This window comes from Nansenia antarctica, assembly GCF_963989245.1.
Source record: "Nansenia antarctica genome assembly, chromosome: 10".
NCBI lineage: Eukaryota > Metazoa > Chordata > Actinopteri > Argentiniformes > Microstomatidae > Nansenia > Nansenia antarctica.
In genome coordinates this window covers 31,557,278-31,579,167 of record NC_137680.1, presented here as the reverse complement: position 1 = coordinate 31,579,167, position 21,890 = coordinate 31,557,278, and the positions used below count along the sequence as shown (strand labels likewise).

The 21,890-nt window shown below is 44.7% G+C and overlaps 2 protein-coding genes across 2 annotated transcripts; both read left to right on the top strand.

The window, feature by feature from the left end:
* Positions 1-751: 751 nt before the first annotated feature.
* Positions 752-16,014, top strand: dhx16 (DEAH (Asp-Glu-Ala-His) box polypeptide 16). Its single transcript, XM_080540014.1, has 21 exons — positions 752-778; positions 1,289-1,492; positions 1,800-2,044; positions 2,256-2,424; positions 2,550-2,606; positions 2,802-3,056; positions 4,050-4,289; positions 5,478-5,666; positions 6,241-6,351; positions 6,521-6,636; positions 6,901-7,111; positions 7,574-7,672; positions 7,985-8,137; positions 8,364-8,504; positions 8,723-8,885; positions 9,194-9,312; positions 10,579-10,646; positions 10,960-11,122; positions 12,670-12,831; positions 14,818-14,991; positions 15,491-16,014. Exons 2-21 carry the CDS (start codon positions 1,295-1,297, stop codon positions 15,617-15,619), a joined length of 3,162 nt encoding a protein of 1,053 aa, XP_080396140.1. The 5' UTR covers positions 752-778; positions 1,289-1,294; the 3' UTR covers positions 15,620-16,014.
* A 2,197-nt stretch (positions 16,015-18,211) lies between these two features.
* On the top strand, positions 18,212-19,198 carry rnf183 (ring finger protein 183; the record flags this gene model as incomplete). The annotated part of the gene is made up of 1 exon (XM_080541187.1): positions 18,212-19,198. One exon carries the CDS (start codon positions 18,212-18,214, stop codon positions 19,196-19,198), a length of 987 nt encoding a protein of 328 aa, XP_080397313.1.
* Positions 19,199-21,890: the final 2,692 nt, after the last annotated feature.

The window sequence follows — 21,890 nt, the reverse complement described above, 5'->3', positions numbered from 1 at the left end:
AGACCTATATCAATGTGACATTCAGTAGTTAGTTACTGCATGGTCACCCACTTCTGCCATGCTTTAGTCAGGAGACTGTTGCTTTGGTTAAGACATCTTGAACATTTACACAACAAGTATCAGCAGTAAAACTATATTAATGGAAGTGTTCGTAAACTTGTAGCCGATGAGGTGACCCCACTAGGCACCAAATAATATTCTTAATTCATTCTACCATGTGACCCCAGGGGGGGCTCCGTAAAAGTGGTGAATTTATGTGCTCAGGTTTTTTTTCTTTTCTTTGATGGAAATCTCATGACACCTGCGCGCACTTGCTGCTAGCTGTTCCGTACTAGGCCACTAGGTGGCACACGAGTGCAGTCTGACCAGAGCGGATGACGTCAGTGAGCGGAATATCTTCTTCTTCTGTGGCGTTGAAGAACGTTGAAGATCCGTTTCCGGTTCATGCTGTATTGAGCAGCTAAGCATAGCATTTTGGAATATATAATTCAGTATAATTTCGCTTGATCTATCCTTAGTGAGTGATTGAAATGCAGATGATTACAAACGTTATAACGGGAGAGCTCATTGTGTTGCGGTTCTCTAGTTAAACATTCACTCGTTAGCCCGACGGAGGATAGCATCGTGTTGTTTTGGTCCGAACATAGCTGGCTAGTAGCTGACGTCACTCCCTGTTGTTGTGTGGCGGGGGAGCTGAGACGTCATCACGTTGCTGAGCTGAGACGCCATCACGTTGAGCTGAGACGTCATCACGTTGCTTTTGGACGTTTCAAATCAGGTTAGGAACGTTCTGTTTTTCGGACTGCTAAAGAGCATTTTCACGTGTATCGCTCAATATTGACTGGTAGGTTTGTAACGCTGACATTGTTAGTTTAGCATGTTAGGTTGATATCTATAGCTAAGCACCAACTTCTGTCAAATACAATCATGTCGTTTGTCACGTACATCAGATCCAGCCGTAATGCATGTAGTAGTGAAATGCTTTGAGATATTATTGGTCCTCGATCAACAAGTCAACAACGATCAACGAATCAATAATACAATGAAAACAGTGACAATAGTAGTGCGTAAGGAGTGTGTCAATAGCAGCAGTAATAACGGTTGTATTAATAACAATAACAATAGTAGCTAATACAATGTCAAGACTGTGTAGCAGCAGTCATTTACGGTAATAGGTTGTTGATGTTAGTAGATATTACAACATCCCATAACATAGGTTTATTCATAACAACTTATGCAACTCTCCCCCTATGTTTCTTCTCATGTAAACACTGTGTCCCTCCTCTAGGTCAAGATGGCTAATCTAGAGCAGTGGGTGAGCGACAGTCTCCATGACATCCTCGGTCTGAGTGACAGATACGTTGCCCAGTTCATGGTCGGCTCAGCGCGGAAATCCTTGAGCCCTCAAGACTTTGTTGCCAGGCTACAACAGACAGGCACCATCGACATCAATCAGAGAGTGATTGACTTTGCACATGAATTGTATGATAAGGTAACATGGGTTTGCTTATTATTATGTAGAGTTAGGCTTGTTTCATGATTTGTTTGTCTCTGTATTACAGTTCCTCTACTGTTAAAAAAAAGGGGGGAAAGGTAATCCGTTCTTCATCTAGCATTGTGATTGCCAATACCCCCTGCTCCTAGCGTCGTTTTCTTTCTTTTCTTATGATGACTGATGTATAGATGATTCACTTACTTTAGACAAATCTATTTGTTGTAAGTCACTTTGGATTAAATCATCTGCTAAACGTAAAACATGTAAATGTGTATGTCTAACCGCTTCTCTCTCTGTCCCTTAGATTCCCCGTAAGCAAGCTGTTGAGAAACCGCAAAGAGCGATAGAGCGACAAGTCATAGAGATGGAGAGGAAGAATCTGACCTACACCTTACTAGATGACAGTGAGAGTGATGGAGAAGCAGTGAAAGAGAGGGAGAAGACAACAAAGAAGAAAAGTAAAGATAAAGAAAAAGGGAATAAGAAGAAGCACCTGAGGAAGAAAAGGGAGGAGAGTGAATCGTCCAGTGAAGAGGAGACCATTCAAAGGTCAACAAGATTTAGGAATTATTACGTTGCTATTCTCTCACTTTGTGTTGCTTTTTGTTGTCTATAAATGTTCTCAGACATAGTCCTGTAACATATAAATGCATACGGTACAGTCATTTGAATACAATCTGTATGTAGAAGTAAGAATGCATGAGAATATGCTTTAGCAATCTTTAATCTCAGACCTTTTTTTTCTTCTCTCTATCTGTAGTAAGCAGGGTGAGTCAAACAAGAAAGATGAAGATGAGGAGGAGGAGGAGTGGGAGAAGGAGGAGAGAGAGCGATTACAGGATCTGGAGGACAGGGATGCCTTTGCTGAGCGAATGAAACTAAAGGACAAGGATAAGACTCGGAACATAATGGAGAGAACTGACAAGAAGGTAGGGTTAAGGCTGATTGGTACATGCTTAATAAACTGATTGATATGGACCTAAACACTTTCTATTTTAGCTGCTACTCTGCATGTGGTTTTTAATTGATTATTTTCAACGACCTTTTTCGTCAGGCTTATGAAGAGGCTCAGAAGAGACTGAAAACGGCAGAGGAGGATCAAAAGAAAGTTGTGAGTACACTTTAAATACATCGAAGCGAACCGCTTTTCAAAGTCTGTTTCTGCTGTCAATATTAACACTAACACCGGTGGAATTTCAAGACCCACCCCGTGGTACCGTATCCACAAGTCCCTGTATGCAGATAACTCTGGAATTAAATGTCACCTTTTTGTTTTAAAAAATAAATAAAAATATTTTCTCCCCAGCTCCCAGAGTTGAGGAAGCAGTCTCGCAGGCAGTACCTGTCCAAGAGAGAGGCGGAGAAGCTAGAAGACCTGGAGGCAGAGATCGCTGACGACGAGTACCTCTTCTCCAACGACGCACTGACGGACCGAGAGAGGAAGGAGCTGGAGTACAAACGCACGCTCCGAGACCTGGCTAAGGACTACAAGAAGGCAGGAGCCAGAGAGAAGGAGGAGAGGAAGAACAGATATTACATGCCCAAGGAGAAGAGGAGTAAGGTAAGGAGGGGCGGGGTGGACAGAAGCCGGCCACTGTTGTGGATGGCTAGTTCTGCTATTGACTGAGAGGGATAGTGTGCACACATGCAATACTGACTTAGCCCAGGTGCTGGATCGAATTGACATTACTGTAGTTTTGTGATTGAAGCACAAAGGGTAAAACACCAGAATTCAGTCAAATGCTTGATTGTTTCTCTCATTCTCTCTTCTCTCTCTCTCTCTGTCTCTCTCTCCCTCTCTCTTTCTCACTCTCTCCGTCTCTCTCTCCATATCTCTTTCTCCCTCTCTCTCTCTGTCTCTCTTTCTCCCTCTCTCTGTCTGTCTCTCTTTCTCCCTCTCTCTCTCTCTGTCTCTCTTTCTCCCTCCCTCTCTGTCTCTCTCTCTCTCTGTCTCTCTCTCTCTGTCTCTCTCTCTCTCTCTCTGTCTCTCTCTCCCTCTCTCTTTCTCACTCTCTCCGTCTCTCTCTCCATATCTCTTTCTCCCTCTCTCTCTCTCTCTGTCTCTCTTTCTCCCTCTCTCTGTCTGTCTCTCTTTCTCCCTCTCTCTCTCTCTCTCTGTCTCTCTTTCTCCCTCTCTCTCTGTCTCTCTCTCTCTGTCTCTCTCTCTCTCTGTCTCTCTCTCTCCCTCTCTCTCTCTCCATATCTCTTTCTCCCTCTCTCTTTCTCCCTGTCTCTCTCTCTCTGTCTCTCTCTCTCTGTCTCTCTCTCTTTCTCCCTCTCTCTTTCTCCCTCTCCCTGTCTCTCTCTCTCTCTCTCTGTCTCTCTTTCTCCCTCTCTCTGTCTCTCTCTCCATATCTCTTTCTCCCTCTCTCTTTCTCCCTCTCTCTCTCTCTGTCTCTGTTTCTCTCTCTCTCCCTCTCTCTCTCTCTCTGTCTCTCTCCCTGTCTCTCCCGGTCTCTCTCTCTCTGTCTCTCTTTCTCTCTCTCCCTGTCTCTCTCTGTCTCTCTCTCTCTCTCTCTCTCTCTCTCTCTCTCTCTCTCTCTCTCTCTCTCAGGAGGTTCCTCAGAGGGATATGGAGCTGGAGTTGGATGAGATGCCGATGGAGGCTGGAGGGGAACAGGGGCGCTGGGAGGAGGAGAGGCTGAAGACCGCCTGCCTCAGCTTCGGGGCCAAGAAGGAGAGGGAGCGGGGGTTGAAGGAGGAGAAGGAGAGGTACCAGCTGATACTGGAGGAGGACGAGATGATCAACTTTGTCAGCAGTGCCGTCAGAATGAAAGGAACCCAGTCCGAGAAGGTGTGTTCGGTTTACACTTGATATTGATATTGCTTTTATACAACCGTTTTACAGCGTCATTTATTAGTTAACAGTAATAAGCGACAACAGATTATGATTTGTTTGTTTATTTAATCATTTATTTTCGCTCCGCCAACAAAAAATTGTTCCGCAACTGGACGGTTGCCTAGTAACCTGAACACAAACAATAGAACACCTGTGCGGTAGAGTGATACATATAGTTAATAATAATAATAAGTCCCAGTGCTGTTATACTGCATATCGGCATAATGCCTCTTGTCCAATCAAATGACTTGGTCAGAACTAACTGTTGTATAATTGAGACTATTCGGTTGTTAAGTCTGACATCAAACGTGACGTTTAGCAATTTCCGGGTCCGAACCAGAAATTCCCTGCACCATAGTACCAGTGTACTACAGCGGTAGAATGACAGTTCAATCGTTTTCTAGACTCAGATCTATTCATACAACAATTTTCCCATATTTGTGAGCGTCTTTGAGCCTCGGAAAAGCGCTATATAAATATAATGTATTATTATTATTACTGAGGCATTTCGAAGACAGCGCCTCAGCCAACTTTGGACCCGGAAACACGTCGCAACTTAACAACCGAATAGTCTACTGTCCCTCTAGAATTGTTTCGCTCGAGATTTTGTACCGACAGTCGAGAACAGAAGGCAGGGTTCCCACGGGTCCTTGAAAGTTTGTGAATTTGAGAAAAAGAAACCAAGGTCTTATACATTTTTGAAAATAGACATGGGTCATTGAAAGTGCTTGAATTTCCCTCTCTCTCTTTCTAAAAAAAATGAAAAAAGCTTGTCAACTAGTTCTGTCTCAAAGTATACCATGTTGGGTCCTTGAATTTGAGGGAATTGAGTCTTGAAAGTCCTTGAAAGGTGCTTGAAAGTCCTTGAAAGGTGCTTGAATTTGATGTTTCAGAAGGTGTGGGAACCCTGAGAAGGACACATTTGCAGGTTGTGTCTGTATCTGAAGAATATTGCAAGAATTCAAATACAGAATATGTGTCAAGCTTGTAAATGTCATCAGTGGCATTCAGACCCCTTTACGGTTTGTATGAGGGTAACTCACTTTGGAACGTATTGTCACTCAAACCCCCTCGCAGTCTGGTTATTCTCCATCAGTGTACCGGACGTTCAGACTAAGCATCTCTGTATCCGTGTGTCTCCAGGACACTGGTCCGGTCTTGTCCCAGGCGGAGACCAAGATGCAGTCCCTCCAGGAGGTGAGACGCAGCCTGCCCGTGTTCCCCTACAGAGGGGACCTGCTCTCTGCCATCCAGCAGCACCAGATCCTCGTCATCGAGGGGGAGACGGGCTCCGGCAAGACCACCCAGATCCCTCAGTACCTCATGGAAGAGGTACAGTTACATTACATTTTTGTATGTAAATAAAAGCGACTTAGAATCAACAGATTTGACTAAGTAAGTGAATCATCTATCCACTAGTCTATGCTCAGGCCTGCTCATTGGCAGTCGTCGTGCTAGAAGAAGGAAGATTTTTGTTTTAGGTAGAGTACTGTTGTACGCAAAAGTCTTAAAACTCAAAACGTAGGGGCGCTTAGGTGGCGTAACGGGTTAAGCGTTGACCATGTAACCGCAGGGTTCCCGGTTCGATTCCGGCCGTGGACATATCCTGCATGTCATCCCTTCCCTCTCTCACCCATCCTTCCTGTCTAAATCTCTACTGTCTCGGTCAGTATAAAATAAAAAATGAATATATCTGTACTTTTCGCTGAAGAGGATAATCCTCCATTCAGATCAACCTTTGTCTGACCTTCTCGACTATATGGGCTGATTTGTAACATGAGATTTTCTACCTCAATAGAATCTCTCATTGACTTTAATGGATTGTTCACTTCAAAGGTGGAGTTAAATAAACTGTCAGGCCCCATGCATTTTGTGTTCACGTGTTACCTTGCTTTCCTTCTGTAAGGGCTACAATGATGGAGGTATGAAGATCGGGTGTACCCAGCCTCGTAGAGTGGCAGCCATGTCTGTGGCAGCAAGAGTGGCACAGGAAGTGGGCGTCAAGCTGGGCAACGAAGTGAGGATGGCACAGTTTCTCTCTTCTCTCTCTCTCTCTCTCTCTCTCTGTCGTTCACTTTCGCTTTCTCTCAGAGAATACACAGACATGATTCATGTGTAGAAACTCTACATGAAGAAAGAGGTGAAGTGATCACCTTTGTCTGAACGCTCCTTCCTTCCTCCCTCAGGTGGGTTACAGTATCCGTTTTGAGGACTGCACCTCAGAGAGGACGGTGCTCAAGTACATGACTGACGGAATGCTCCTCCGAGAGTTCCTCACAGAACCTGACCTGGCCAGCTACAGGTACCACAATAGTGCTGTTTCTTTCGTGTGGCTTTAGGTATATTTATATCCCAACGAATTGTACAATCAGGAGGTAGTCCCGTCAAAAGAAATACAGTCTTATCGCATTTTCACATCGCCCCTCCTCATCCCCATCACTCTCTTTTTCTTCCATCTATTACCCTTCTCTCATAATCCTCCTCTTCCCTTTCCTTCCACCTTCCCTCAACTGTCTCCCCCACTTTTCCCTCACCCCATATCTACACCCCTCTCTCCCTCGCTAAGTGTGATCATCATCGACGAGGCCCACGAGCGGACCTTGCACACAGACATCCTGTTTGGCCTGATCAAGGACATCGCCAGGTTCAGGTCGGACCTGAAGGTGCTGATCGCCAGCGCCACCCTGGACACGGAGCGCTTCTCTTGCTTCTTCGACGACGCGCCCGTCTTCAGGATCCCCGGCAGGAGGTACCCCGTGGACATCTTCTACACCAAGGTAACAAATGAACTCTCTCCCCCACAGTGATCCGCAACGCCCCCCTACCCCTGGACACCTTCAAATCAGCCCTCAAAAAAACGTATCTGTTCACCATCTGTTTTGTCACTGTTTTTTGGTTTTCTTCGTTTTTTTTCTGTTCTGTCTGTCTGACTTTCTGTCTGTAAACTCTGTAAAACCCTGGGTTTGAGAAAGGCGCTATATAAAACCGAGTTATCATTATTGTTATCTCTATGATATGACTTTAACGACACCTAATATACGTTATGCTAATTCCACTGTACACATGTAGACAAAGATTTCATGTTAATAGAATAAAAAATATGTGTGAATCAAATGCGAAATGCCGCTGGCCCAAATCTTTCTTCCTTCTCGGCTCTGTCGTGTCCCATTCATTGATTTCCTTCTCCCCCCCCCCTCTTCTTCTCCCCCTCCCCTCTTCTTCTCCCCCTCCCCTCCCAGGCCCCTGAGGCGGACTACCTGGAGGCCTGTGTGGTGTCAGTGCTCCAGATCCACGTCACACAGCCTACCGGAGACGTCCTGGTCTTCCTCACCGGACAGGTCTTTAACACTCACCTCATTATCATACACCCAACACTACATCAACAGCTACATCAGCCAACTACGTCGTTGTGCATTAGTGACTACACCGGCCACTGCGTCTGCCTACATCCGCTGCAGTACATCATCTGCAACTACATCCGCCACTACAGTACATCGTACACTCTCTGTACCCCGCACCCACATCAGCGTCTACGGCAGACTCTACCAGTAACCGTCCAGCTGTATTCCTGTAATAATTATGATCCTCTATTTCTGTCCTAAGTATCGTCCTGTCTGACCGCCCTCCTCCTCCTCCCTCTGGTTCCGCAGGAGGAGATCGAGGCTTGCTGTGAGATGCTGCAGGAGAGATGCCGACGTCTGGGCTCCAAAATCTCAGAGTTGCTCGTCCTGCCCATCTACGCCAACCTCCCCTCAGACATGCAGGCCAAGATCTTCAACCCCACCCCGCCCGGGGCACGTAAGGTGAGACGGTCCTCTGATGTCGATTCCCGACCTGTGCCGCTAGGGGGCGACAGTGTGCTTCAGCCGACTATGATGTCGGTGAAGATACCGTGCCGCTGTTCTATGGGTGTACCTGTCCTGTAGTTGTTGCGTTATTTCATCACGTCAGATCTCTTTCTTCACGTCTCTGTAATAGATAAACACTTCATCTGGTGTCCTCTGTGTCCTCTGTGACTGATGTCGTTAGGTGGTGGTGGCCACCAACATTGCAGAGACCTCCCTGACCATAGACGGCATCATCTACGTCATCGACCCTGGTTTCTGCAAACAGAAGAGCTACAACGCCCGCACTGGGATGGAGTCTCTGATTGTCACGCCTTGCTCTCGGGTAATGCGTGTGTTTCTAAAACCTAACAGTTCTGTTGTTATCTTGAGAATAAGTAACATTCATGTGGATCTTGTTGGTTATTCTACAATTGAACCATACAGGGGGAAGGTGTTTGGGAGATAGAACAGGCACTGTATATTACTCTCTTTTTTTCTGGAATATTTCGCCGGACTACTTTCAAACCATTTCCTGACTGTGTGTTGTTTTACTCGTGGCAGGCCTCAGCCAATCAGAGAGCAGGCCGTGCAGGCAGAGTGGCTGCTGGGAAGTGTTTCAGGCTGTACACAGCCTGGGCGTTTAAACACGAGATGGAGGAGACCACTGTGCCTGAGATCCAGAGGACTAACCTGGGAAATGTAGTTCTACTGCTCAAGAGTCTGGGTATGGAACACGCACTCTGTCATAGATCATTCAGTAAATACATCATATACATCACTATAGTACAGCAAACTATTTACAAACATAGCTTTAGTACGGCATCATACATTTATACATTTTTATTTGTGTGCCATGATTGTGTGTCTATGTTTCATGATTAACCATGGTAACGGGGAATAGATTATTCTGGTAGTAACCCCGACAAAGTAGAAAAAGGTTTACTAGGTCAGCATAAAGGTCACTGTTGGAACTTTTGCATAAATAACTAGTGGATATTTTATCAGTTGGGTCACATCTCCTTTCTCTGACAGGCATCAATGACCTCATCCATTTTGACTTCATGGACCCGCCCCCTCATGAGACCCTGGTTCTGGCACTGGAGCAGCTGTACGCCCTGGGAGCGCTCAATCACCTGGGAGAACTCACCAAGGTAACTCCCAACCCTTTGTCCAAGACACTGTGCTGTTGTCTAATAACGACTGGTCGTCTTGAATCAGATGGAATGCACTCTCTGACTGACAAACTGGAAAAACCTCACAGAGATTTTCTGCAGTGTCACTGTTATCCACGGACTGCATTTCACAACATGACAGCTCACTGAATAACACAAGGGTGTTTTAGTCTTCCTTCCTTCCTTCCTCCCTAACATGAGGTCATCACATGAGGTCATCACATGAGGTCATCACATGAGGTCATCACTGATTAGATTAGATTAGATTCAACTTAATTGTCATTGCAGAGTGTTAAGTACCATGAATGAATGAATGGTCTTTATTGTCATTGCTACAGTACAGGTACCAAACAACGAAATTTGGGAGGGGTGGCTCCCCTGGTGCTAGGAAAGAAAAAAAAAAACTAAAAAAAACACAAGAAGGGAAGGAGCTGGTTTACATAAATAAAGGCTATGTACACTGTCCACTATACTATACTGTACAGATAGACGACTAGGGTTGTCATATTGCACATAGTGTTATTGCACATTCATTTGAAGTGTCGCAGTTTGCAGGCTAGAAATGTACATATTTGTGCCTCAGCACTACACCTGACAACAAAATGCAGTTTAGCGTCTAACCAGAAGTACAAATAGTGATATAAAACATGATATAAAAACATGATAGTGATAGGTACACTATTACAGGTAGTCAGATATATACAGTTATGAGCTATGTCCAGTATGGTATGTAATGTCATTGTGTAACGTATGTAATATGGTATGTGCAAAGGTAGTATTTGTAAACAGCAGTAGAGCAATGGGTAATTTAGTGTTCACATTGACCAGAGGGGTGTGCAAACAGCAGTAAGGAAAGCAAGGTAACTAACCACCACTTCCGTTAATCTGACCTGGTTAGATAAGCTATTACTTACCAGAAAAGAAAGGGATGATGCATCTCTAAAGTAACTGACACTAATGTTCTATGTGTGTTTCTGAGTGTGAGGGGAGAGTGAACCATGACAATGTTCTATGTGTGTTCTGAGTGTGAGGGGAGAGTGAACCATGACAGTGTTCTATGTGTGTTCTGAGTGTGAGGGGAAAGTGAACCATGACAATGTTCTATGTGTGTTCTGAGTGTGAGGGGAGAGTGAACCATGACAGTGTTCTATGTGTGTTCTGAGTGTGAGGGGAAAGTGAACCATGACAATGTTCTATGTGTGTTCTGAGTGTGAGGGGAGAGTGAACCATGATCTTGTGTGACAGTTGGGCCGCAGGATGGCTGAGCTGCCAGTGGACCCCATGCTGAGCAAGATGATCCTGGCCTCCGAACAGTGAGTCTCCATAACCGTTTGTAGCATCGGCACTGGCCTTGGTTGGACACCTGCTTGGTTGAGGATAGCGTTGGCCTGGCCTAGTGGATAGTGAGTTGGACTGGTGATCAGAAGGTCATGAGTTCAAATCCCTAGTGGGAACATTCCCACTACTAGTGTGCCTGTGAGTAAGGCCCTAAATTACTCCAGGGAGACTGTCCCTGTTATCTCTAATTGTTAGTCGCTTTGGATAAAAGCCTCTGCGAAATGTTGTAAAACGGTGTAAAATGTAAAGGACACCTTACCCATCAGCTCTCCCTCCCTCCCTCCACAGATATAAGTGTTCAGAGGAAGTGTTGACCATCGCAGCCATGTTGTCTGTCAACAACTCCATCTTCTACCGGCCCAAAGACAAGGTGGTCCACGCCGACAACGCCAGGATGAACTTTGTGGTACCTGGAGGAGACCACCTGGTGCTGCTCAACGTCTACACGCAGGTAGGGAGGAGGAGAGGAGACGGACGACTCTACTTTCCTAGTGACAACACAGCCCTGTAGGCAGTGACCTCCATGTTTTTATAACATGCCGAACTCACCTGATGGATGTAGTTGTGGTGGTCGGAAGCGAACTTTCAGTTTACAGTTCCTTCCTACCCCTCTGTACAGTTCCTCTACTGTTAATAAGATTAAAAAGAAAAAGTAATCCTTCCTTCCTCTAGTATTGTGACTACCAATGAATGACACATGGTCCTAGCATAGATTATTTTTTTCTTATGATGACTGATGTGTAGATGATACGTTTACTTTAGACAAATGTACTTGTTGTAAGTCACTTTAAATAAAAGCGTCTGCTAAATTTACATTTACATTTATGGCATTTAGCAGACGCCTTATTCCAAAGCGACTTACAATCAATACATTTGACTAAGCCAGTGAATCATCAATCCACCAGTCATAGCAGGAAGAGTAATCTAGCTCAGGCCCGGGGCCATTGGCAGTCTCAGTGATAGAAGGAAAAACTTTTTTTTAAAACGAAAAGCGGGTGTCTCAGGAGACGCAGTGCTGGGGGGTAGTTGATGTCTCAGGAGGAGCAGTTAAGGTGTAACCTGAGGAGATGGGTCTTCAGTCTCAGACGGAAAATGGGTAGTGACTCTGCAGTTCTGACAGCCGTGGGAAGCTCATTCCACCAGCGGGGAGCCAGTGTAGTGTAAATGTCAAAAATGTCATGTAAAGGTAGGGAGGAGGAAACTGAAGACCAAAGCTGTGTTGGGGCATTTCCCCGGGACTAATGATGCAAATTAGCTTTGTGTCTAACTCCCCTTCCCTATCAACTCCTTTTTAACTAAATGGATAGATAAATGAAACAGTGGTGTATGTTATTTCATGCAGCAGGAGTAATCAATAGTCTGTAAGATGCCTGTTTGTAGAGTGAGACTGAATCAAACAACCATTCAACACATTGTATTGAGAATTGCTCCTGCAGGAGCTGTATCTGGAGTTACTTTCCCAACTGGCTCCATGAATGACTATCATCCAGGGCTCCCACGGGTCCTTGAAATCCTTGAAAGTTTGTGAATCTGAAGAAAAAAAATCAAGGCCTTCAAAGTTTTTGAAAATCGACATGGGTCATTGAAAGTGGTTGAATTCCCCTCTCTTTCTCTCTCTCTATAGGTAACATGTAGAAGGGAATAAAACAACCATACTAGTTACTACGGTTAATTAGTTAACTAGATTTTAAACCGACATAACGCTGTTAGATTTTCAAACCGTTCATGGTAATTCCTATTATATACATTCTCATCTAGATCTGTCTCAAACTATGCCATGGTGGGCCCTTGAATTTGAAGGAATTGAGTCTTGAAAGTCCTTGAAAAGTGCTTGAATTTAATGTTTCAGAAGGTGTGGGAACCCTGAACATCACAACCACCCCGCTGCCCAAGACAAACCAGAAAGCAAAACTGAGTGGTGTCGGCCTTATTCATTGCAGTTCATACATGTCCTGTACATTATTGTATTGATTGTGATCATCTGTGCTTGTCCCCCAGTGGCTGGAGAGTGGCTACTCCACCCAGTGGTGCTATGAGAACTTCATCCAGTTCCGCTCCATGAAGCGGGCCAGGGACGTGCGGGACCAGCTGGAGGGCCTGATGGACAGGATCGAGGTGGAGATGTCCAGCTGCCAGGGGGACATCACCCCCATCCGCAAGGTCTGTGTGAAAAACACCACGAACCGCTCCAGATAACTGTCTTAATCCACCCCAAACAGTGTCAGATAAGTGTCTTAATGCACCACAAACAGTGTCAGATAAGTGTCTTAATGCACCACAAACAGTGTCAGATAAGTGTCTTAATGCACCCCAAACAGTGTCAGATAAGTGTCTTAATGCACCCCAAACAGCATCAGATAAGTATAATGATGCACCCTAAACCACTTTAAGCTAAGGTACATGTGTGAATGCACTTTAAACCTTCTCAGCAAGTCAGCTGTGTCTGAGGCCTAGGCTACACGATGACAAAACCACAATGAAACGCAATTTCGATCTCTGGCCACACAAGCGTTTTCTCATTGTCGCGCAAAATAATCTCTGGCCACATGGAACCGCGTATTCAGGTACACTGGGCATGCGCGTACTGGTAGACCCAGAAAATGATTAAAATATAATTGAGGCAGTACCGTAAAATAATAGAAATGCATTCATTTTCATTCATTCGGTAGTATTGTCAACTCCCGATCAATCTTCTCTCCGCTTACATTACGTCTGCATCCAAGATATGGCATGTATACGTTAATCATCTGTGTAAATTTAGGTTGTATAAAAAGAGTTGATGCATAATAAACGTTATGATAATTGTTATAAGTGCCTCTTGCTAAGATGTTTGTAAGACGATAAATAATATCACAGCACTGGTTTATCAAGTGTAGGCTATTTATAGCACAAGACTTGCGCTGAATGGTTGGGTCGCACGCAATGCGCACATACATCAATCAATCAAACGTTATTTATCCAGTTTGTTAACTGATGTTATGTGCCTAATGCCTAGACCTTTGATGCGCAGCACACTTGTTACTTGCCGCTTTCTTAATTTTATTTAGCCTATATAGCACAAGTCATCATTGAATGTAACCAAGTGCTGAACAGTATTAAGTAAACCACAATACATGTGTGGGTGTCCGAGTCATCGTTATCGAAAAACGCACCCAATCGCCGACCACACGACTCCGAAAATGACATGAAAACACCCTCCCGGTGTTATCGTCTCGTCACCGTCTCAGCTCACGAATTTGAAGAGTCAAAGAGTCGTGTAGCCGGGTGGTGCAAACGATATCACATCTGCACCATTTCAGACAAATCCGGCGCCGTGTAGCCTATGCCTGAGAGAAAGAAATACAGCACTAATGTATGTGAATACATATACTAATGTCTGTGAATACATATACTAATGTATGTGAATACATATACTAATGTCTGTGAATACATATACTAATGTATGTGAATACATATACTAATGTCTGTGAATACGCTTCAAACTGAATACACCTTTAAACCACTGACTCTGCAGATGTAGTTGGCACCTCTCTAGCAACAGCATTCAATGGCGATGCAAGCCTATCACTTCACACTCAATCTAGCCCACTGAATAGGCCCATTATAGATGGTAGTATCGGCCTTTGTTTGCTAAAGAAAACAGCGCTTACCTCTGTGCTCTTTGTTAAGCAGGGCACTCAGTTGGAGAGGTGGGGGGGGGGTACAACCTATTGACAGATGTGTGAATGGTCACTGCCCTCCACCAATACCCTCCCTCATCACAGCTCATCCACCAGTGAAACTGTCACACCCAGTGCAGTGACAACCTCTTTCTGACACACTCACTCACCCTCTCTCTTCCTCTTCACAATTCTCTTTCTTTCGAATACATACATACTCATACTCGTCTGCGTCTTTGCCCTCTTTCGAATACGCACACACTCATACTCCCCCCCCCCAACTCTCTCTCTCTCTCTCTCCCCCTCTTTCTCTGACATACCCATACTCACCCCTCCAACTCTCCATCTCTCTCCCCCAACTCTCCCCCTCTTTCTCTGACATACTCACCCTTCCAACTCTCCCTCTCTCTCCCCGTCTTTCTCTGACATACACATACTCACCCCTCCAACTCTCTCTCTCTCTCCCCCCCCCCCCCCCCTCTCCCAGTCGGTGACAGCGGGGTATTTCTACCACACTGCGCGGCTCAGTAAAGGGGGCTTCAAGACGGTGAAGCACCAGCAGACGGTGTACGTCCACCCCAACAGCTCCCTGTTCGAGGAGCAGCCCCGCTGGCTCATCTACCACGAGCTGGTCTTCACCACCAAGGAGTTCATGAGACAGGTCTGGGATCAGTAGAATTACTTATTATTGTTGGTACTATTACTATTAGTATAATATATATATATGCCATTTAGCATTGGAATTTATATGCCAAAGCGACTTACATTGGTTACATTTGGTTACACATTGGTTACACTTACAACCAGTGAGTGGTTACATTTTTAAGTTTCACTTGGGATTGTTTGAAAGTTTCAAAGTAACTCCCCACCAATGTTTTGATTGGCTATGGTATTGGTGTGTTGATTTCTCCTGACCTCGCCACTCAACTCCTAGCTACTACCAATGGCTAGTGTAAACAAACAGCTCATTGTTGCAATTACTATTTGTGGCCACCGGGTAGCCAGATTTCATGCGTAGCTCCTTTGATTGATTATGTGCTTCACAAAATGGGATCACTGAATAACAAAAGGGATAGGTTAGTATTGCTACATTGATGTAATATAAAGATTTTGATACAGATGTCTTAATGACCTCCCTGTCTGTCTGACCGACCATCCAGGTGATTGAGATCGACAGTGCCTGGCTGCTGGAGGTGGCTCCGCACTACTACAAAACCAAAGAGTTGGAGGACGGCAGCAGCAAGAAGATGCCCCGTAAACAGGGCAAGACCAAGGAGGAGCTGGGCTGAACACAGCAGAGGAGAGGAAATAGGAACGTGCGGGACACCTGTATAAGGAACTGAGAAATGCCACTGACTGAGCTCAGCAGGAAGTTGATAAAAGCTCAGGTGGATGGGCTGAATCATAAACCATATTTGGGATTTAGCCAAGGTTCAAGATAAGGAAATGGTATGCACTCGAACTTCCTGTGTCATCAATATGGCGCAGCAGCAACAGGGCTTGTTGGGCCCATTTAAACAACAGTTTCTAAGACTACTAGTTAGATTTTTAGTGCTCTTGAACGACCACCGGAGGGGTTGCTTGCTTTGCCCTGCGTTACGCCCTGTGTCTGGATGTTATCGCTGGTTACAAATCAGCCGTCAAAATGAAGCAAAAGACTGATCATCCAAAAATACTTTGTAATCCTCTGCCTATATTTTTCTATTGTAATAAACTTTTACAGGCTCCTGTTTTGTCCTGTAGGTGACAAATGTGTGTATTTTTGGGGAGAATGTATGTGTGTCTGCAGCTTACTCAGTTGTGTGTCAGGTCATTAGCCTAACATACCCACATTCATTAACAGTAGGATTAGCCACGTGTAGTATTAACCTACTTTTCTGTTTGACTTTCTTTGTATGAGGAAGTTCATTGGCATGCAGTACTGCAGTTATATTTAGCCGCCACACTGTAACAGCTCATTTGAATGGGCCCTGGGTAATACTTTTTTTGAACTGGTAAACTATAAACTAGAGGAAATGGATAATATACAAACTACTATATCTGTTTTGCCCAGACTTTGGCTTACAATATTTGACCAAATTAGTAGGCTATTTCACAAACAGGGTTACTTGCTTTACTGGGCTTGCAATCTTTGTTGACTCATATTCCAAACCTTTTCACATTCATTTGAGTAAAATTTCAAATGGGAAATTAAACAATATACACTTTATGGAAATGAGACTGGATTTCATATTCATCATATATCATTCAGGTTCAGTGGACTTCAAAACACCTTGCAGGTGCAAGCAGCGCTGCTTATCTTGTCTTAATAGTAAACCTCCATGCTCAGCTCTAAACCCACTGACCCACCCTAACGCTAACAATGTAGGTGAGACAGGTATCTATAGGACACTGTGTAGGTAAGACAGGTATCTATAGGACACTGGACGGTCTGGTCCGTTTTCACAAGAGCACAGTGGAATTTTCCATGACAACTTCCCTGTCCCACATGACAAGGAAACTGACACACAATATCTAACACCAATGTCTAAAATGTAAATAAATAGTGGAATATGGATGGGTGAATATTTTAGGTCTGGTTATAAACATGTGTTTACCGCTAAGAGTAGGAGGTACATTTGAATACAAATTTGATTGCAAGATTAGATTCATCATTCATGTGTCAAGAAAGCCCAAAATATTGCTCGCTCTCTCTCTCTTTGTCTCTGTCTCTGTCTCTGTCTCTGTCTCTGTCTCTCTCTCTCTCTCTCTCTCTCTCTCTCTCTCTCTCTCTCTCTCTCTCTCTCTCTCACTAATGTGACTCACTGTCTGATACTGGTACTGACATTAAAGTTCTACAGGCACTGATCATGTACAAAATGTGTACACACAAACACAAGATCTAGAATAGATCAGAATAACAGAGATTTTAAGTTTACCCACACACATTCCATGGATGAACAAACCGTGGCACTGGTTCAAACGCCACCTCAACTGGTCGAACAGGTCAGACGAGACAGACAGAGAGAGAGACAGAGAGACCGCAGGCAAAAAAGGGAGGAGGCCTAACAAGGGGAGGAAATACAGTAAACAGTTATAGAGGGAGAGGAGAGTAAGAAGAGAGACATAAACAGCTAGAGAACAAGAGAGGGAACGACAGCAGAAGAGTGTGAGAGTAAGGTCCACTTGGCATGTCTGGGTCTCACTATCTCGGTGGACAGACTGAATGGAATCCACTGGGGAATACTATACGCTGGACCATATCTGCCAGACTGATATAATGCTCAACTTGCTCTACAGGTTAGTGTGTATGATGAATGTTGTTGTTGTAACATACAGTGACATACAGCATTATATTAGAAGAGAAAGGTTTTTGAAAAGCAAAAATAATTTCCCTTTTATATTGAGCTGTGTTGTGTTTTCATGTTGGATGTTTCATGTTAGCCATGGGGCTGTAAAGAGACAGATCAACCATTGGGTTCACTAGCTTCATATATTTTTTTAGACTGTCTGAATATGAGCCTGATCAATAACTTAAAATGTTCTATACATTGTTCCACTGCGCTGGAAACTATTAGCTAAAGGCATGTTTGCCGATGGCTCCTGCTACTACAGGTTTGTTAAGTAAATGGAAAACCTCTCTATGTAAATAGATTGCATTGGCAAGTAAGAACTCCTATTCTTAAATTAAGGCTGCATTTTGAATATCCCTGTCTTTCCCTACTTGAGAAAGCAGAGGTAGTTTTACAAGTTTTTCAGTAACTCTCAGTGAGGAATCAATCAACTTATCTCACCTATGATCACATTCCTCCACAGCTCCTCAAAAGAAGTAGTGAACTAGCCGTCACTCTCCATTTGACTCTAGCCACTGGAGGAACTTGACCTTCACGTCTCTCTCCACCATGAGTGACAACAGGGAGAGACATGGTGGCGATGGAGGCCACCAGGGCGGCCATGAAGGGAACCACGGGGCCAAACTCAAACAGGCGCCGAATGTCAAACCCCGTCCCGACGGGAGGAAAGAGAGCCTTCACCGAGTAAGGAGGTCCAGAAGCACTGAATCAGAGAGAGCATGCAGAGACGGAGGGAGGAGGAGAGAGCGAGTAGAGAGGTTGCAGCGTGGGAGAAGCGAGGAGATCCCAAAGAGAGACAGAAACGAAGGAGAGAGCCAGAGGAAGAGATCGGAGGCCCACATAAATGATATGGAGGACACGGAATGCGTTGTATGCTTCTGTGCCTACGACAATGTCTTCAAGACCCCCAAGCTGTTGTCCTGCGGCCACACTTTCTGCCTGGAGTGCCTGGCACGCATCAACGTGACATCAGCCGAACTCAAATCCCTGCCTTGCCCCGTGTGCCGAGAGCTGACTAACCTGCCCCATGGCCGAGACCTCCCCCATCTAGGCAACAACCAGGACATCTTCAGCAAACTCCCTCCGAACATGCAGAGAGCGCTGTCCATCCGCTTCAAGCGTAACAAAGGCAAGCTGGTCCTGAAGAAGCCTCCTCCAGGTACCAGCAGCAGTTCCACCAAGCCTAACTTCACCCTGCCCACCTTCAAGAAGCAAGAAGGGCATGCCATGGCGGGTGGCGACCTTCAGCTGGGCACCCTGGAGCAGGGTATCGCCCCGGCAACAAGCCTGGATGTGGGGCGTCCCCCCAACAGGGTCAGGGGTCGCCTGCGCATGATGTTCCGCTCAGACCAGTGCTACTATGCGGTGGTGGGGGTTATCATCGCCATCACCGTGTCGTTGATGCTGGTGGGCATCCTGGCCTTCGTGGTGATGCCCAACATGAGTAACGTGGGCAACAGTGGGCAACAGCCTAATCAGGGAAACAGCAGCCAATTACCTCCACCCGCAAATGGACCGTCAAGTCAAGGACCCTGAGAGGAAGAGCAGTGTCTGTGGGAGGGAAAGTAACACAGGAGGGAGATAATCACTCATCTTCTACATGTCATCCTCTTCGCTGTACTGTTGGAGTTATGTTCATATCCTCCTCTTAGCTGTACTAATGGACTTATGTTCATATCATCCTCTTAGCTGTACTAATGGACTTATGTTCATATCATCCTCTTAGCTGTACTAATGGAGTTATGTTAGGAAGAGATATGAAGACAAAGGAAACACTGAAGGCACAAGGGCACATTGAACTAGTACTAGTCACACTATGCACATGCTTTGATTAATTCCTTTATGAGGAAACAACGTTTTTTTTGTGAAGGATTTGTTGTGAAGGATTGGACTTTGTTGTGAAGGATTATGACCAGCACATAAGAAAAAGAGAAAAAAATGAAACCCTCTTATTCACCTTTTTGTCTTCCAGAGATAGAAGGGACAATGTTGTCAGAAGGAGAATTTATTGAATTATTATATGCTGTATAATAAGTAAATGCACTAAAAGTCATAGACATCTTGAAAAATTGTATTGAGCACTTTCTCATGACACTGCAATGTCAAATTGTCCAGCTCAAGATTGTTGTTATTCATTTACTCATTCTCAGCTTTATGTATATATTTACCTCCAACAATATGTATATACTAAATACAGATTACATCCGAATTATACATTTGTTAAAAAAATAAAGAATACATATTATTTTATCTGAGACACATGTTTCTTTCTCTCAAGCATACAGATTGACAGGGTGGAACTGTAGACATCATAACATGCACTTTAGCTGAAGCAAGTTGCATTTTGAGTTAGCAAAGTCTAAACAAATCTGTGACATATCGATGATAGACAACTCATATCTGGCAATAAAAGTATCCAGACTAGTATCCTCTCACTAAATTCACCACAAGTTCAACAGTTAAACCCAACTGGGTGATGTATGGTCATAGTCACTATTTTGCCACAGTATACGCTGAGAAGACTTGTATTTTCACTAGGCTCCATGTCCCCTGTCAGGGTTAAAAAACAAATAGACTGATTTGATTTCTGATAACATCTGGCCTGCTGGAAAGTTCCATGTGCATTTTCTAAAGCACCTGTCCCACCTTCCTCTTTAGTTTTTAGACAGTCACGATTACAGTTGTGTAAAGGCACTATTATAATGTCATGGCTCCTTTCTCCTTCCTTCTTGTACCAAGGTCTTGTTGTTGTCTTACTACAACTTTGTTTCCTGTGTAAACCTTTAACTGCATGTCACTCATGTTTGCATTCTTTTCATCCCATGGCAATCTGCCATGCCTTAGCAGAGAAACCTGTCTGACAATGTATGCAAGGGAATGTCAGAGGAATTCATTTTTGAAAGCTGAGCGAGATTGAACTGTGAGATAACCAAATGTGATGGAAAATACAAACAACATTTTAATAATGTATTCAATATTTTACATAGACAAATCTGCTTCACAGCAAGAACAATGCTAAACATTATAAACACATATAAACATAAGAGGCACCAGAGGGTAGGCCTAAACAGTAAACACACAACTTGCAGAGGCTCTGGCTGAACTATCTTTACAGATATCTTTTTAAGTGTCACTATTTGATTGCAGCCTGTATTCAATATGAGGTTCCTCTTGTGAACAATGAATAGGCCGACATAAACGATTTGAACATTTTTGGGCAGGTGAATGACCTAACAGTTTACAGATTCACGTTGCTCAATTACTGTAATGCCAGACTTGAGGGTGTTTATGAATACCACAGTACGTGTCATAGTAAAGGTATTTATTTAACCCTAATTATTCACAGGTCTATAAAAAGGTGCCAGACACGCAGGTCTAGGTAGAGAAAGCCATTAGCCTAGACTGCAGACACTGCCAGGGTGTTTTAATACCTAGTACATTTCACTTCACGGCTCCACCACAACCTGTATTTTACCCCTTGTGCGCCGTGGGAGTTCGTCCAGTCGCAGCTTCGTCCAGCCCTTGGAGAAAAAAAAACATGCATGATGCATTTTCTGGACAATGAACCACCCTCGTTGGCAAACTCAACTCACGACGTGATCGGACGAGGCCGTGGTTGGGTAAACCATGCAGACCCCCCTGTCCTGACGCACACCGGACAACCGATACGTGCAGGGTGCTAAATATACCCCCAACTAAAAGTGTGGCTGTAGAATTGTATTTCCTAACGAATGACTGAATGGTTTTCAGAAGCTCGGCAACTCTGTGGTTGCGCTACCTCGACTGACTGTCAGCAGTGTCACCAGACTAGTGACCACGATGGCTTCTGCTCCTTCTGCCCCTGCCTTGGCTGCGGTTCTGCGGTGTCGGGGTCATATGTTAGCCAGGAGGAACCAAGCGAACCAGAAGAGGCCTGCTGTCACTGCGGGACCCAGCCTCGGGATGATGGCTTGCGGGGCTGGATGCGAGTCGACCAAGGAGCGCACCCTGTCAGATAACCAGTCCCCTATGTCCATGTGGGAGTCCATGTTTAAAGGAAAACAGGCTGTGTTTGGAAAGGGACTATCTGTGTTTGGAAAGGGACTATCTGTGTTTGGAAAGGGACTATCTGTGGCATATAAACCAGAGTCGGACGGCAAAGCAGTGAGCAATGAACCCATAAATAAGAGCTGTCCAGGAGGAAGGCTTTCGGAGTCCAGAACTTGCGCGCCGAGGGGCAATGGCATCA

Excerpts from the sequence above, each read along its gene's own strand:
- dhx16 (XM_080540014.1), top strand. The coding sequence starts at position 1,295 with ATGGCTAATCTAGAGCAGTGGGTGAGCGACAGTCTCCATGACATCCTC. Across the intron at positions 8,505-8,722 it reads TTGTCACGCCTTGCTCTCGG|GCCTCAGCCAATCAGAGAGC; the intron begins GTAATGCGTGTG and ends TACTCGTGGCAG. Across the intron at positions 11,123-12,669 it reads TGCTCAACGTCTACACGCAG|TGGCTGGAGAGTGGCTACTC; the intron begins GTAGGGAGGAGG and ends CTTGTCCCCCAG.